This window comes from Cryptotermes secundus, unplaced genomic scaffold (assembly GCF_002891405.2).
Source record: "Cryptotermes secundus unplaced genomic scaffold, Csec_1.0 scaffold383, whole genome shotgun sequence".
Classification (NCBI taxonomy): Eukaryota; Metazoa; Arthropoda; class Insecta; order Blattodea; family Kalotermitidae; genus Cryptotermes; species Cryptotermes secundus.
In genome coordinates this window covers 99,416-116,923 of record NW_019723308.1, presented here as the reverse complement: position 1 = coordinate 116,923, position 17,508 = coordinate 99,416, and the positions used below count along the sequence as shown (strand labels likewise).

Here is a 17,508-nt window from a genome sequence, read left to right as displayed (position 1 = left end):
GTTCTGACCTTGAATGCAACAGTACTGTTCTGACGCTCGTCGGAAAATCACGGTTCAATACAGAACCAACATCAAATTTTATTCGAAGTTAAGCTAAACAGCCGGAGAAGCGTACGAAATGATGAAAAGTGTGTACAGTAGTGATTGTTTGAGTCGCTCGAACATTTTTCGATGGTATGCTGTATTTCATGATGGCAGGGAGGACATTGAAGACGCTTCACGTGCATCAAAGCCGAGAACAAGTCGCACTGAAGAAAATATGAAAAAAGTGACCGAAATCCTTGCATCAGACAGATGTGTTTCTGCAAGACTCATCGAGGAGCTTTTGGGAATACCAAAAAGTACTGTTCATCAAATTTTGACCTAGGATTTGGGCAAACGGAAGGTCTGTGCACGCTTTGTACCTCACGCGCTGTCAGGCGGTGAAAAGCATGCCAGAGTGGAACACTGCAAAGACATGTTACGGTAGGCCCAAAGTGATACAAATTTACAAAATCGATTGTTATTGGTGACGAGACATGGTGTTTCCCATATGAGCCTCTCACAAAGTGGCAGAGTGCAGCGTGGTTGAGCCCAAAGAAGCCAGCCGAAACCAAAGAAAGTACGCATGCAAAAAAAGAGTCGAGTAAAGACACTCCTAACCGTTTTGTTCGATTCCAAAGGAATCATTCACAAGGAATTTCTGCCAGAAGTCAAACAGTGAATTCTGATTATTATCTCGGAGTCCTCAATCGTTTGTGGGCGAGAATTCTTCGAATTCGACCTGAATATCGAGAGCAAGGTTCCTGGTCGCTCCTCCACGACAATGCCCCACCCCACAAATCGAAGATCGTGCGAGATTTTTTGGCCAGAAAAGGGATCACAGTCCTTGATCATCCTTCGTATTTCCCAGATTTGGCTCCAGCAGATTTCTGGTTGTTCCCAAAAGTTAAGTTGGCCATGAAAGGAGACCGTCACACGACACCATCCTGGACATCCAAAGAGAATGTATCGCAGTTTTAAATGCGATTTCACAAAAGGAGTACGGTGACTGTTTTTGAAAACTTTTCAATCGATTCCAGCTATGTACTGATTCAGAAGAATATTTTGAATAAAAAGAGTGACATTTTGAGAATAATTCACGTCTTGTATATTTAATGAACACAGTCCTAACAGAACCTGGACAAACTGTATGTATATATATACATATACAACTGTATATACATATATACATACAACTGTATGTATATATATACATTCTTGCACTTTGGTCTTCGCCGTGCCCAGGCCTGTAACAGTGCAAGCGGCATACCCTTGTCCTGCAGGGGAAGTTCAGCTTCGTGGTTTATTCTACGGCGCTGTTGGTAGGTCAACTATATGTATCAGCATCGGACGAGAGGATTGATGAATCAGGAAGGATTTGGAAGGAAGTGGTCATGGTCCAAGGAAAGGAAAACCACGAAAAGCCTCCGTCAGAATGGCCGGTGACCGGGCTAACATTCGAACCGAAGGGTGCTCCATTTCAGCGTATATTAAACAGCTAATTCGCAGATCCTCTGCTTAGATAAAGGTAAAGTTATCCCTGTGCTTAATCAAGCACCACGGTATGAAGAAGTACGGGCGAGGAGGTATAGCTCCGCCACTGTTGACCTCGGCACTAGATTGAGGTGAATGGTTAATCGATTAAATTGCTGCTGGTCCTCGCCAGCACAAGCTATGAATGCCCTTCCTCCGCCTCCAATACATTACATATCACCTCATCCTTTCTGGCCAATCAGCCGTCTTCTCCGCTCCCTGTCTCGCAATATCCTCAGATTCCTGCTCCGTCGCTAGCCTGTGGTCTTCCTTCCTTCTGTCAGAGACCGGACGGGCCACGTCGGTTCGGGAGGGATATGCCCTTTGCCTGTTTGCGTGTAAGGGCCCCCATACACACACACAGTTTGGCCTGCACAGTTGAAGACTGAAAGGCAAAACTGACGTGTGTGGTGCGGCCGGCCGGCCAATTGTTTTGACTGTTGGCCTGTGGGAAACCCGTCAGTCCGTCAGTTCTGCCTGCAGGACCGTAGCACGTGACGTGTGTGACTCAACATTATAGGCTGGAAGACCGTGATTGTGGCATGAAGCCTGTCGATTTATCTGCGCGTGTATGGGGAGGAAAGGGAGGGGGTAAACTGTCACAGTTTTGCCTGTAAGGTCGATCGGAAGGCCAAACTGTGTGTATGGGGGGCCTAACGCATGTATGCAAAAAGTTTTTGATTAAGTATATTTCTTGGTACCGTCAGGTTACGTGTTTTGTGACCGATCAGAGAGCTTTAAGAAATCTGTTTATGGATTGGATTAATTCTGCTGTGCTGCACCCTGTTGTGTAGGGGTAGTAGTTTAGGTTGGTTTGTTTTCTTTGTTAGCTCCATTCTCTAGAGCAATGGCTTATTCTTGTAAGCCGGAAGTAATTCTGTGAAACCGTGCTGCATATGCACGTTGATCTGTGTTAACTGTTCGTGCTTAGTATTTACATCTTATTGTTTTGTTTTCCTTGCGCTGGTTCAAGAGTACTCTTTCGTGGAATTTGCTACCTATCATCCGCGAGTGTCTGTTTTCAAGCCCGTACATCCTAGTCATTTTGGTTTCCAGTTCCTTTTTCTTCTTTAGCTGCTGCGGTTATGACTGGTTTTATTATTCCCCGCTAGTTGCCTCGCTTCCTAGCCCATCTTCGGAAAGGAACTGGGAATAAGCCCTCCTGAACTCTGTTTGGCAAGAATGGCTCAAGACTTGAACCTAGGACGGAACGTCAGAGTGAGTACCAGCAAACATGTCTCTGGACACGGGAAACGTGTCCCAATCCTTTACGCATTTAATACTTCTACATCTTGTCTGGATTTCGTTTTACCTTTTGGTTTTTAAAAATGTTCATAACAATCGATTATACGGTTACCAAAACTTACCACCACGTTCTGGTGAACCGGTGCGAGCAGCTGAATGGCGCCACTACCCGTAAATGCGGTAAAATGAGTCCCTTTGTTGCTAAAGCGGATGGTACACAAAGCAACCACTGTGCTTTAAATGATTAAACACACATGGGGAGCTGTGGAAGTCTGAACATACGTGCTAGATACAAAGTATGAAAGAGCGATGTAACAGAAAACTGGCCCAAGCACGTTACTGACACTTGATGTTGTTTCCTATGATTGGTATATGCGTTTTCTGGCCTATACAATCTGATATAAAAATCATGCAAAGTTTAGTACCGTTTCAAATATGAACTGCATGCATGGAAGCTGGTGAAGTAATACTTTATTCCACTTTCCTTATCATTAAGCACAGGCAAATTTATCTCAGATTATGGATACAGTCTATTACAGCTGCGAGACAGCAGGCTGGCCACACACATGCAGACAGTTTTGTTATACTTCACACTTCTTCCAAATCAGCAAGTGTTGTAAAAATATATCAAACAAAGCCTCACAATACACAATCTTTCACCAAATATTATTAGAGTCATGAAACCAAACACGTGAGATGGGCAAAGCATGTAGCAAGCCTTGGAGAGATGAGAACTGCCTAACACATTTTTTGTCAGAAGACTTCAAGATCTAGGCATAGGTGATGGAGGATGCAGGAGTCAAGACTGGATTCATCTGGCTTATGACAGAATCCAGTGTCAGGCTTTCATACACACACCAATGGACAACAGAAATCCAACAGTTTTCAGTAAGGCAACACCAGTTTCTGCTAGGTGAATGTGCTGCCACTTTCATGCCACCCTCAAACACTACAACCTCGTACATTATGAAGGAACATAAAGATAAAATGAAGAGATAAACACATTACTGAAAAAAGAAGATATAGTAAGATTTATCAAGTCACAGAGAATAAGATGGTTGGGACATGTCAAAAGAATGGAAGACAATGCAATGCCAAAGACTATATTCCAAAAGAAGAAAAGGAAGACCCAGGATGAGATGGCTAGACAATATTGAGAATAACCTGAAGATGAAGGTGAAAGGATGGACAGAGAAGACATGGAACAGAAAGCAGTGGAGACTGGTTGTAGAGAAAGCCAAGGCTCACCCAGGACTGTAGCGCTGAGTGGTTGGTTGGTTGGTTGGTTGGTTGGTTGGTAGGTAGGCTGGTAGGTAGGTAGATAGGTAGGTATACATCCAGCATGTACACAACACTGCCAAATGGTTCCACTGGTCTGTCAGATGCTCATTAAGCATTCAAATTATTCTTACATACAACACTAACTAATCATTAAATTTAATAAATATCATTACCTTATACCAATTTCACTAAATTTTAATAAATTCATATTAACTAACTACATGGAGCCAAGCCCTTCCTGAGAAGGTGCCGGTTGTAAATTTTATATTTTCTGGAACCTGAAGGTTGATTACAATGTACACAACAGCCCTCCTCTGGTCCCCATACCACCCCATCCTGTCTCTAAGATACATCCTAACATTGTCCTCCCACCTATGTCTAGGTATACCTATTGGTCTCTTTATATCTGGCTATCCCACCAGAATCCTATATGCATTTCTCTTATCCCCATTTGTCTTACATTCCCTGCCCACCTCATCCTCCTTGAATCACTTCACATTTCTTGTAAAAAATATAGTCAATGCTTAATAAGCACTTGACAACCTGGTAGATCCATGAATGTATGACATAAAACGTCATTCATGATCAAGTATTTGAAGCTGGCATGAAGGTGGCACCTACGTGCTGAAACATGTCATCAACCTAGTAGAAACTGCTGAGGGAATACAAGCTGCATGACTGAAAAGTCACATATTTCTATTGATTGTACACAACACAAAGCAATGCCGTATGAACAATAATGAACCTTCAGGTTCTGTAAAAATCAGACAAGAACTATCAGCTTTCAAGAAGGGCTCTACTTCATGGAGTTAGCTGCATACGATATAAAAGATGTATATTATGGATCCTTGCAACTATTGTTTAAGACCCTTTTGTCTCTGATGAATGCTTAACAAGATATGTCCAAATACTATTTAAGTAATGCAAATCCTTACACGAAGCACATTAAACTCACACGTGGCAATTCTTGTACATCATCTACATGTCAGAGCCTATCAAAGGACTTGTCAACTCCACATAAACGTTCATTCAGAACCTGAAGTATGGTGGGCCCATACTAAAACAAACTGGGTCAGTTAAATGGAGATGAGGTCCACCGAACCAAGTTGGATCAAAATCAGTCAAGACATGGAGATATAACAAAACTATTAGGTGAATTAGTTCTTTTTTCAAACTGCATCTATGAATGTAAGTAAATAAATGGTGAAACAAAAACATTAATCTTCATTAACACCTACAACAACAGACATCTCCATTTTCTTTTTTGAAAATAAACAACAGATTACAGAAATGATACAAACCTTAATTTAAATTTCAGTCTTTCTCATCTAAGAGCCTTCACAGTTATAAATATACATCTCTAAACCTCAGTAGTTTTATTTACGTCCTTAAGTTATCCCCACAATATCTGACAGTTCCTACACTCCAGGTTTACCCGTTTATGTAGACCTCGGTCCAGGCAGAGACAAAAGTAATAAAAAACTGCACGAAGTATGGCTATGATACTGATTTGCGAGTTGCTGCAATGAAATGTAAATGTGGATACACCACATACCACAGGTCACTGGCTCTGATCAGCTGACTTAACCCATCCACATATGAAATATACTCCTAGGCACTGATGTATGACCAGCAAATTTTCACCCAAATAAAACAAAACTCTTAGCTGCACTAAGTTTCAATCATGGTCAGAAGTTTTTCTGCCATATAACAACATATATATCATAGAAGGCCATGGCAAAAGAAAGGAAAGAGCGGCAACTTGGTGAGACACTAAGACGAGGGACCTCTGTGCATTTATGCATATGTGGAAAAACGGGGGCAGTTCCACAACACCACAAACATCCACTTCTGAATGTGAACAGGTTCATACAGTTATTATCACTTGGATTTCCAGCAGAGAAGGCATCACCCCACACATGTCAAAATAGTTTTTGTCTCTTTTACCTGTAACAGAGAGTTTCCACGCCTGCAAGTAAACTAGCAAAGGAACCACTATTTCTATAAGTGTCACTACAGTCAGCTTTTTTTTTGCCCTTGATTTCAGACAATACATTCTCCAATATTTACAACACAAATAATGAACAAACTCTCAATTCACTATCATTATTTTGGTATAAAAAAGTAACGACTGATTTGTATATATTCTGTAATATAAACCCATATTCATTTTTTGTGGCTTATTACATGACTGCATCAGTATCTAAATTATATATCACTGAATGATAGGATGTTTGATGAAGGATGAATTGAAAGTCATTTGGAACAAAATGACTGTAGCCTGAAATAATACCCTGGTATATGCCTGGAAGAAAATGAGGAAAACCACACAAAACCTCAGTCAGGATAGCCAATGTCCAGCCGAGATTTGAACCAAGCATATCCTACAACCTGCTCAGTCAGATGGTTTGGGGTTCACACTCAGAGTGGATTAAGCATGCAAGGTTTTCTCTCTATGACAAAAATCAAGTAATTAAATGCCTGTTAATAATCCAAAATATGACAGGTACTACTGTTAAAGAGAAATGAGACAGAACTGCTCAAAATCTTACACAATTATTTCTTACTGAAAACCATCATAACACAACAATCAATAATACGTGTAAGTAGTTCTAAGAGATTTTTTTTATTGCTAGTGGGATGGCACTAAGTCCCTTGTACTGTGGCCACTTCTGGCCTATTGTACCAGCCCCAGATGATATGTGAGGGTGATTGTGGAGTAATTGGTGGAATGAAGATTGGCAGGGGAAACCGAAGTACTCGGAGAAAACCTGCCCTAGCGCCACTTTGTCCACCACAAATCCCACTTGACCAGACCCGGGATTGAACCTTGACTGCTGCCGTGGGAAGCCAGCAACTAACCGCTTGACCTATGGCATGGCCTAGCTCTAAGAGATACTTTTGCTACATGTTTCGGTCTTCAAAAGGCCATCATCAGGCAAATACATCAAACTTTTCGTTACTGAATTGCATGTCAAATATAGGATACTGTGTTGAACTTCCAAGTGTATACAGTGGTATAAAATGATATGAGTGAATATAAAATATAAATTACAATAAAAGTTGAAGTCTTAAATAACCAGTTACATAGTCAAAAGTATAGTTAAAAGTTGTATACGTGATGGCATCTGGAAGTTGACAGTTGTAATCGTAATGATTATACGGACATATTATATACACAATGGCCGATGTGGTGTTCAGAAGCCCATTGTTATGTTGTATGTTATTATTTAATATTTCATACCTGGAATAATATACCATTGGTAACTACAATTGAATTACTTTGTGACTGTATATGGTATAGATTGAATTATTATGGTTATGTAGTTTACTTACTATTTGACAGGGGACTCTGTTGTGTAAATGTCCGATTTAATGGAGAGATAGAATACAACTGATTTGGGACATATGTCTTTATGCAATGCTGTGTGGGTGAGGGGGTGGGGGTGTGGTGGATGTGGGATGGGGGTAAGGTAGTGTTTATATTTGGTAGGTTGCAATTATTGTGTCGAATATTGGATTAAATGTTTCGGTGAAAATGTCGTTCAACTGGATGTTTTCCTTGCTGATTTCATATATATGAAGTCTTTCATGAGTATCTAACATTCGTCCTCTCTTCCCGATGTACAAAATGTCCACAGTTTGATCTATTGTTCAATATTTGTGTATAGTATCTACTATGTGCTGGCGAATTTGGAATTTTGTCCACCATTCTTTATATCTCTTATGTGTTCCTTAAATCTAATTTTGAAATATGCCCAGTTTGTCCTATATATTTCTGTGGACATTTTGCACACTGTAATTTGTAAACTCCACTTAAGTTAAACTTATCATTCGTATTTTCATATATTCTCATTAAGTGTTTGATACTGTTCCTGGTTATAAATGAGATACCAACTTCAGGATTCTTAAATAATTTACTAATTGTTCTAGTTTCGGGTCCGAAAAAGGTAACGGTGGTCCAAATTTTCTTGTGTATATTATTCTTTACAGAGGGTTTTGATATATGCTGTATGGTGTTTTGTGGGTAATTATTATTATTATTAAGTATTGTTCTAATATTGGTTTCTTCATTGTTTTTGTTGCTGTGTGAAAGTGGATATTTATTCATGCGATCGACAAGGAAATTTATTGCGGCTCTTTTATGTTCATAAGGATGGCATGAGTCATTGTGAATAACTAAGTCAGTACCTGTAGGTTTCCTATAAATACCAAATTATTATGTGTTTTTTCAATGAACAGATCTAAAAAGTTGATTTTGTTATTTAAAACCATGTTAACTGAATGATCTTAACCAAAATATTGGACCTACTGGCATCTAATAACCATATACATAAAAGTCAACTAATACTGAGAATTAATTTGCATATTTAATTTTACAATGTTGTATCAGTTCACTGTACCGCACAGAAACCAGAAGTAACTATGAATGATTGGTGACAACATTAGTGTCTGCACTGACAATCGTACGAACACACATTCCCACTACCTAGTGTTATCTTACTTGATGCCACAGACCTATGTGATGGTTGTTTTATGCTTTAAATGGTTACCAAGCATCCAGACAACTGAGTTGATGTGACAACTATAGTTCTTCATTGCATGCATATGTATATATGAGTAGGAAGGAGAATTATTATGTACTGCTAATTATCCTGTTGGTATAATTGTATATGTAACATTATATCTATTTAATTGAGGTATTCAGTTTAGATTTTAACTATGGTCGAATTGATGTCTTTGCAATTTTATCTGTGATTGTCTTGTGACTGTTGTTTGACGAGTTTTATATTCAGTGCCAGTTGCACACTTATGAATATTCATTGTCACTGATGTATGTATGTATGTATGTATGTATGTATGCATGTATGAGGACATAGCTCATTCTGCACTATAAAGCCACTAGAAACCAGATCATATATGGAAAAACAGAGAGCACCAGACCAATGGATTTTATGAGATGATATACTGCACTTTCTTCACTGTCTTACTGAGCAAGTCGGTTCACGTGATAACACTTCTGACTGTTATCTGGGAGGTGCTTGGTGTGAATACCAACAAGGTTGTCTATCTTGATTTGGGTTCTCCACGATTTCTTCAGTCCCTCCATGCAAATGCTACGACGGTACCTCTAATTCAGCCATGGCCACTTCCTTCCAAATATTTTCAATTCATTACTCACTTACCATGCTACCATTCAACATTTCAGTGTTTAGATACCAACAGTGTCATTCAATAAGTCATAAACAACATACATAAATACATTTCCTTATTTCCTGAACATGACAGAGACTGAAGGTCGTACTGGCATGTTAAACTCGCCTAAGGGAACTACCGGTACAACATCTACTACCTGAAGTACATCTGAGAAACCAGAACTTGTCAAACACACCAGAGAAATTGAGATTCTTCTACAGATACATGCATACAGGATATTTACACTGAACACCCGAGACACCACAACTCTCCTGTCAAATATGCCATCCAACCACGTGTCAAAACTGTCAGTTCTAGAAAATCAGTGTGGTTGATCACAAAAAATACAGGGTTCTTACTGACGCTGTGCAGTGCCAGTTGCCATATACTGTTGATATTTGTGCAGAAAGGAAATCATACACATTCACACATGAAGAATGACAGCTATTCACTCCATTATAAATGCAAAAACATGGATCACGGTAGCATGAAAGGCACAGCAGTTCCCCTGAATTTCAACACACCTGATGATGGCCGAGTAGTCCAAAAAATGTAATGCAGTGACAAATTTTAAAAAGGATTTAATTTTAAATCTTGCTCTGTTGCATGGTGGATGGTACACAAGTGAAAATAAATTCTAATACCAACTGCAACAGGATGGTAAGATACACTATTTATTGAATCTACCCGCTATTCTTTCACTGATTAGAGGGCCAAATTTTTCTCAGTAAAATTTGTTTCAGTGTATGCTGATGGGCTTTCCTATTGGAAGTATGCACAACTCTTCTCTTAATTGGTTCACTGTTGCAAGAAATGATACAAAACTCTGTTCACAATACTTCAACAGTTTCTGTTGCTGCAACTTTCCCTGGATGCGGGACCAACTCTTATCCTCTTTCCTGTATCTGCACCAAAGTAAATTTTCATTCTGCATCATTATTCTACAGCAGGCCACAGCATCAACAAGAATGACAACATCTTATATCGGCACCATTTTCTTCTGTTCTTAAATCAGAAGATGCACTAGAACGTTAAACTATGAAGCAATCTATCATCAGATCAGATGAAGTTAAGCTATGAAGTTTTCAATTCAGTAAACGCAAATCATTACTACATCATTCTACATCAACTTTTAGATCAACAACATTCTGATGGCAACATTAAGGGAAGATGTAGTCCACTCAATATACATTTGAACAAATCTCTAACAAAAAAAACTGAATTTATAAGTTCTTAACAGCAGTCTTTGAGTCGGGATAGCGTAGTCAGTATAGCAACTGGCTATAGACTGGACGACCGAGGGATCAGAATTCAAGCACCGGTAGGGTCAAGAATTGTCTCTCCTCCAAGTCATCCAGACTAGCCCTGGGGTCCATCTAACCTCCCATCCAATGGGTACCAAGGCTCTTTCCTTGGGGTTAAAAGCAGCTGGGGCATGAAGCTGACCACTCACCTCTGGCTGGTGCCAAGGTCAAGAAAATGTGTTCTATACATCCACTCCCCAAACATCTTCATGGCATAGTACTTAATTAATTAAGCACAGGGATAACTTTACCTTAACAGCAGCCTAGTACACTATTTCAATTGCCATTACTAAACTGAAAGTGGATTTCTGTAAAGGTACTATGATGTAACACTGTGTATTCTAGCAGAAATCCAATGATGTTCCACAGAAGGATACTACTATTTTTGGCCCTAAAGATGGACACAGCACATTCCTCCAAAACACTAGTGGACTTATTATGGACTACATGGCATTACATCCCAGAAGACAGTGAGTATTCTGCATATTCAGTATAGGTAGCAAAAGTGAAAAACAAAATGCAACAGAATTTTCTGAAAATTTAGTATGACGAAAACTATATTTAAAATTATTTTGGAATGGTACTTCTAATTCGATGAATAATACATATATAGTTATCTACTGACAACAGCTACTTGGTGATCATAATATGGAAACAAAATGGCTAGGTGATGGTAGGTTAAAGTGTGCTGCAGTTCACAGTGAATTCGCAGTTTCCTTACACATTCCACATGATTCATCCTCATTTGTACATATAAATACAAAAATGAGTGATTCATATATATATATATATATATCTTATAAAATTAATGAACTCTTCCCTGGATTAAAAGAGTTCAGTAAACCAAATGACATATAACATATAGTGTAATAGAATTTGGATACCAAATTCATAATACAAAATAAGCTCTTTAAGCCTTCAATTTGTGTTTCACAGAACACAAAATAACCTCCAAGATACAAGGAAGGCAAGAAGCCATACTGAATGGTGGTGTGCCAGTTCATAGTGGATCAATAGGTATACCTGCCAGCCAGTAAGGTTATGTGTTCTAAGTGGGCTTGACATATGAAAACGCACTGACAACAGTCTGCTAGAACTGTCTAGATCAAATCAACACTAGCATAATTAACCACTTCACAACACACGAAACATTAAACAACACAAGAATTCCACCACATGCCAACCACAGCACCACATGTGCAACAACAGTTTCTATTTTCTAGGTGCCATCCCATTTTAAAAAACACACCATTTGCAACTTTCAAAATTATCAACACATTCATGTTACTGAACTAACTGGGCAATGTAAAAAGCAGCAAAAGCAAGCCATAAAAAACACACCACATATTAAAAGTGTTTTGGCACAAGGATTAAACTGCACTGCAAAAAGAAATGGCTTTTCTTTTCTTTTTTGCTTCACTGCTGGTGTCAAAACCATTCTCTAAAAATATATTCAACTTACAACTGTTTTCACCCCTGCCAAAACACTGCCAATATATAGACTGCATCATAATTCTACTAAGCGGCTTTTCTATAACACAGCTATGATGTAGCAAACATACCGGGTACGGGAGCAACACATCTCGATTTTCATCCATGTTGGTGATTTCAAATGTTGGTGGCTGAGGGAACAGCCCTTTTCCTGGATACGAGGTACTACGGCGGAACTTGATTGGTGAAATAACCATTGCTGAGTGTTGATGACTGAATGTTGGGCTAGGTTTACGATTACCTAGATTCCCCATGTTTCCCATCGTTTGAAGCGGATTCAGGTTTGGCACAGACCTTCCTCTATTCCATGGCGATAAACCTTGTATGTTGGCTTGATTCTGTGGACCTGGTGACCATGTGTTCTGCTGTGTATTAGACCATGATGTGTAGCCCTTGTTGGGCATAAACATATTCTGTGGATTTTGCTGCTGAATGTGACGAGATAGATTGTGTGGAAAATTGTGGGTAGCCGTAATTGCACGTCGTTGAGGCGGTTGCCCTTGGGACTGGGGTAATCCAGCAATTTGGGGGCCTAAATTAGTATTATATAAAGGATTTGGGTTAGTTGGAGGAAAATTTTGAAAAGCTAGAGTTCCATTTACAGCAGGTACATTTAAACTGTGCAACAGACCTTCTTCCATTGGCCCTGACGACCACAGGCTAGCTGTGGAAGTGTTACTAGAATTAATCACATTAAGACTAGGCTCTGATACATTAAATCCAGTTCCTAACTGGAGGGGACTTGTCACTGCAGGACCAATCTGCCCCTGTTCATTTGGTTTTTCAGTCTGTATTCCACTTCCAATATTTGCTGATGAACTGTCATCTTCTTTGGCTTTCACTGTTTGCTCTCCATTTACGTCGGAATTTGGAGACAGCTGCTGTTGTGATTTTACAGCTGATTTCTCGATCAGAAGTTCATCTTGCATTGCTGAATGTTGATGTGATGAAATGGTATCCGGCACAGACGTAGGTGTGGTAAAAAACAACGATGAGCTAGTAGTTGAACTTGCTGCAAATTCCACTGAAGAAACGGATCCAACGCTAGAATTGACACTAAACTTGAAATCCCCCATTAGAGCTTGTTTCTGCGTGTAGTTTTGATATTCGGGGGGAGGGGGGAACAATCTTGTACTCTCACACGCACACGTCCTGCATCTGCTACACAAGCCCACCTTCGACGTCCGCTGGTGACGAGACTTTTGCTTCCCTACTAGAGCATTTCAGATTATATCCTCAGGTGGCAGCACCAACACAACTACATTTGCCATAAGCACAGATTAGTAATTCCACATGTAGTGTTCTGCCATCTATGGATCTGTTCGAACAGTATGATAGCGGTAGTACGATCGGTAACGGAATTATCTACCGGCGATATTTGAAGTTTTCACATTGCTGACTGGAGATTACTGTCTCGCTATGCCGTATAGTTTTATTGATCGCTACCAAGATTTCGAAAGAATCAGCTTCCTCCAGCTTCTAAATCGGAACAGCATATTCATTCAGGGCATTAGTAATGATCTACAAGACTACAAGACTTCATATCCCAGACGACAGAATCTCCAAGTAAGCTATTGTGCCACCTGCTTAATTTCTTTCTCACTCGGTTTTAAAATATTTCAGTTCGTATTTAGGGTAAACATGAGAGCACACACAAAGAACTGTGCAACTAAGATAAAATTGGTACATTCCTTATCTATGAAGATAGAGGTGATATCATGTAGCTTGGTAGATGAGTTGTCAATATTTTGGGGGAACCTGCTGCTTATATCTCCTCTCTTCCATTCTGAAAACGGTGTACGCTTATTGTTCTGAAACGTTGGTGGTTCTGAACAGTTCTGACCGAGCTGTACGAAGTAACATCCCGGAAGGTAGAAATTTTCATATTCACCGTCAATCAACGTTCTTCCCTCGACGTGAACGGTCAAGTATCACATTCATTCAAACGAAGGCGTAACATTATTGTGGGCCTGTTCTAGCATAATTTGTAACCCTGAACGAAATAATTCAAGTCATTCAAGCTGTATAAGATCTGAGGTTCAAAGAGCGGCGACTATGAAGCGTATCTTCTGGGGTATCTACGTGGCATTACTTCTCAGAAGACAAAACTCTTCAATCAAGTTATAAATTGAAAACAATCAAGGCACAGCAAACGCCACTTCAGCGTAGCAACAATTATGCCCGCATCAGAAGTGGAATTGTGGAAGAGGTGTTCTCTGCGGGTACACATATACGCAGCATTATTTGAGACAGAAAGCACAATTGGGCTTAGACTTGGCTGCGGCCAAGCCTATGACTGTTCAGTTAACTGCAGCTTCAGAATAGTTAAATAAATTAAGGCACAACCTGCTGTGCAAGCCTGTATTGGCAGAAATTTTCTGCATATCCTGTATAAATGTTGCTGAGTATAGTGCAACGGCAATGGTGCATACGGCCCACAGTGACCTGGAAGCCGTTACAGCACGGACTATATTTGGGCCGAAACTGCGGTGCAGCAGAGCCTACACACAAAGACCGACCCCTCCGTTCATCAAAGAGGAGCCCCATTTCTAAACATGTAAAGGTGTATGTCTTGGAGAGAGCACCAGTTTTGCTCTTGGATCTCGAAGAGAATGAAGTCAGGAATTACTGCATTGGGGAAAACCAGAAGCAATTTAACCGACCGATCGACGGGCGGTTAGGGATTGCAGCTTTTGGGCCGTCAAGGAGTGAGGAATAGCCCTTGTTAGAAGACTGTAATTAAGCAATGATTAATGGAGGTTGTAACAAACTGAGAAGTCTGGTGTGTGTTATAGTGATGTGTGCAACATCATAGTTACTCGTACTCGTAATTCTGACTTGCATGTGTTCAATAAACCCGATTGCCGATCAAAACCCCTTCTAGACAATAAAAAATAAACAAAAACTCCGTGGTTTAGTTCGCAAGCGAACTATACCGACCGAGAGACCGCCGCTTGTCGGCTAAGTGATAACTTTAGCGGATAGAGGGTGTCGCGTGGTCAGTGCAACTAATCTTCATGCCTCTCATGGTTCTCATGGCTGTTAATTTCGGTTTTCTAGACCGGAAAACAATAATTAATACGTGATAATATTCTTTAAAGAGTAAGTCATAAACAAAATGAATAAAGCCGTAAAATGTAACTCAAACAATGCAAAATGTTGCCTAAAACAGCTGTGGATATTCGTTGATCGAGGTTGGTACACGGCAATGCACATTTGGAGAGTAACAATCGGTAACAATGTATTAAGTGTTGTGTTTGGTACGTTGGGTATCGTAGACGTTATTTCAGCAAATATTTATACCTACGCTTTATTTTATTGTTATGGCACGCAAGAAGATAATTAACAGTGGCATAGGTGTATAAAGTTATATTCTGAAATTCGTTTAAATCTTGTTTCATAGTAGTATTTAAATATCAGAGGCGGTTAAGGTTATGTTGTCTATCACAGCGGCCGCACCGTCTTAGCACGCTGGAGCAGTGGGATTGTGGGTTCGAATCCCACTCGAGGCATGGATGTGTGTGTGCGTTTATTTTGTGTTTGTGTTGTTCTGTGTAAGTAGCGCCCCTGCTGCAGGCTGATCCCCCGGCCAAGGAGCCCTACTGGCTTTGTGTGTATAGAACAAGAAACTAAAAAAGCGGCCAAGGCCCACAAACGCAGTAGAGCCATAGATGGATAATGTTATGTTGCATCTATATAATTGCAGGTCTGCTAATGGTGGGCTTATCGTCTGGGGAAAACTGCTGTAGCCAGCAATTGACACTTTGAAATTTATGAAAAATGAGTAGTTATACCTTCTTGTGAAAACAATGGTTCAGATCAGATGGAAGCTGACAACTATCCCAGGTACCATCCGGTAAGCCGGCTGCCTAGCCTGTATGAATTTACATATGGAATGCCCAATGGCCACGCCATAGCTCAGGTGATTAGTCACTGGCTTCCTAGCATGGCGGCCTGGGTTCGAGCCCGGGTCTGGTCATGTGGGATTTGTGGTGGACAAAGTGGCGCTGGTGAAAGTTTTTCCCAAGTGCTTTGGTTTACCCTGCCAATCTTCATTCCACCAATTGCTCCATGATTACCATCATCTGTCATCTGGGGCTGGTACAATAGGCCAAACAGCGGCCGCAATACCAAGTGGACCCAGTCTGAGCCCACTAAGGATAATAATGTGGAATACCCAATACATCTCCAAGAAAATGAAAGTACTGAGGTTAGTTCTGAAGACTGTTTATGAGAAGTGTAGTTTGTACAGGATATATCCTCTTCCCTTGCAGTGTGTGGGTTGAATGTTTGTTGTTGATGAATTAAAACTTATGCATTCATTATTTTTTCAAATTTGTTTGCCATATATATTTTAAACTTTTCATTTATGCTGATTATGTTGATTTAATGGATGAAAACATACATACCACAAAGAGGAAACAAGTAAGTATATGTTTATGTGTTATCACCAAAATGCAGTATCAAATCATCATATAATGATAGCTAACAAAATTAAGTACTTGACGTGTGTATTAAGAGTTCTGGGCTTAATTAATTAGTAAGTGCCATGCTGTGAAGAAATATAGGGTAGTGGAGGTATAGCTTCACTCATTTTAAAACCTCAGCACTAGGTAGAGGCAAAGGATCAGCTTCACACCCTGATTATTTACTCACCGTGGGGTGAGAGTGCCTTGCACCCACCTGAGTGGGTCTGACAGTTGGTCTGGTTGATGTGGAGAAGAGAAAAATCTTTGCCCCTTCCAGGAATCAACCTGTAAACTAAATTCTGTAACTAAATTTTAATACCAATTTATGCATATTTATACCAACAGACAGTGAAACTTTCTGTGGTAAATTTGGGATTGTTTTGTTTGAACTCTCCTATATAATCTGAACTTGAGGTATACAGTGTTGGTTTTCCCCACAGTTTTTTATGTTGCAGGCTGTATTTTCTGTCAGATGTATGTAGTTGTGACTTGATTGATGTGTGTAGTTGAGAAACACTTTCAGATTACAATTTGTACCCAAAAATCAGATGTTCTTAAATATTTCAGGGATTCTGTAAGATGGCAATGGAGAAAAATAAATCTGTCAATATACTCCCTTTTCTACAATCATTTTATGGACCAGGGTTATATAGCCGATGTGTGTATGGAGCCCATGTTTTGGTTTGTAGACAACTTCACCAAATTTCTTGGCCCTGTAAGTAAAATGACTGCCAGTACTTACAATTTTTATCTGATATTGGAATAACATACTTCTGTATTGTATGGAAAGAATGTGCTTATACCATTTATGCACATGTTCTGTAAGGTAGAGGGTACAGATTAAGTTTATGATTCTACAGGGAATATTTTAACTCACTTGATGATTTCACTGCTCTGCACTTCAAGGTGGATGGTATGCCACCTGCTACAAGTCACCTACAATTCTTGTCAATTAACAGCCGATAACA

The 17,508-nt window shown here is 39.8% G+C and overlaps 2 protein-coding genes across 8 annotated transcripts in view; one reads left to right on the top strand and one right to left on the bottom strand.

The window, feature by feature from the left end:
* Nucleotides 1-13,271, bottom strand: part of LOC111861763 (cytoplasmic polyadenylation element-binding protein 2) — a 455,224-nt gene extending 441,953 nt beyond the window's left edge. For both annotated transcript variants that reach the window (XM_023846596.2, XM_023846597.2), the window contains exon 1: nucleotides 12,143-13,271. In XM_023846596.2, the coding sequence (XP_023702364.1) occupies nucleotides 12,143-13,147 (1,005 nt within the window). In that variant the 5' untranslated portion in view covers nucleotides 13,148-13,271. The remainder of the gene's footprint in view (nucleotides 1-12,142) is intronic.
* A 1,824-nt stretch (nucleotides 13,272-15,095) lies between these two features.
* Nucleotides 15,096-17,508, top strand: part of LOC111861769 (palmitoyltransferase ZDHHC16) — a 40,315-nt gene continuing 37,902 nt past the window's right edge. For 2 of the 6 annotated variants that reach the window (XM_033750446.1, XM_033750451.1), the window contains exons 1-3: nucleotides 15,275-15,331; nucleotides 15,778-15,927; nucleotides 17,108-17,255. In XM_033750446.1, the coding sequence (XP_033606337.1) occupies nucleotides 15,881-15,927; nucleotides 17,108-17,255 (195 nt within the window). In that variant the 5' untranslated portion in view covers nucleotides 15,275-15,331; nucleotides 15,778-15,880. The other 4 variants (XM_033750448.1, XM_033750450.1, XM_033750449.1 and 1 more) reach the window with 4 other exon arrangements.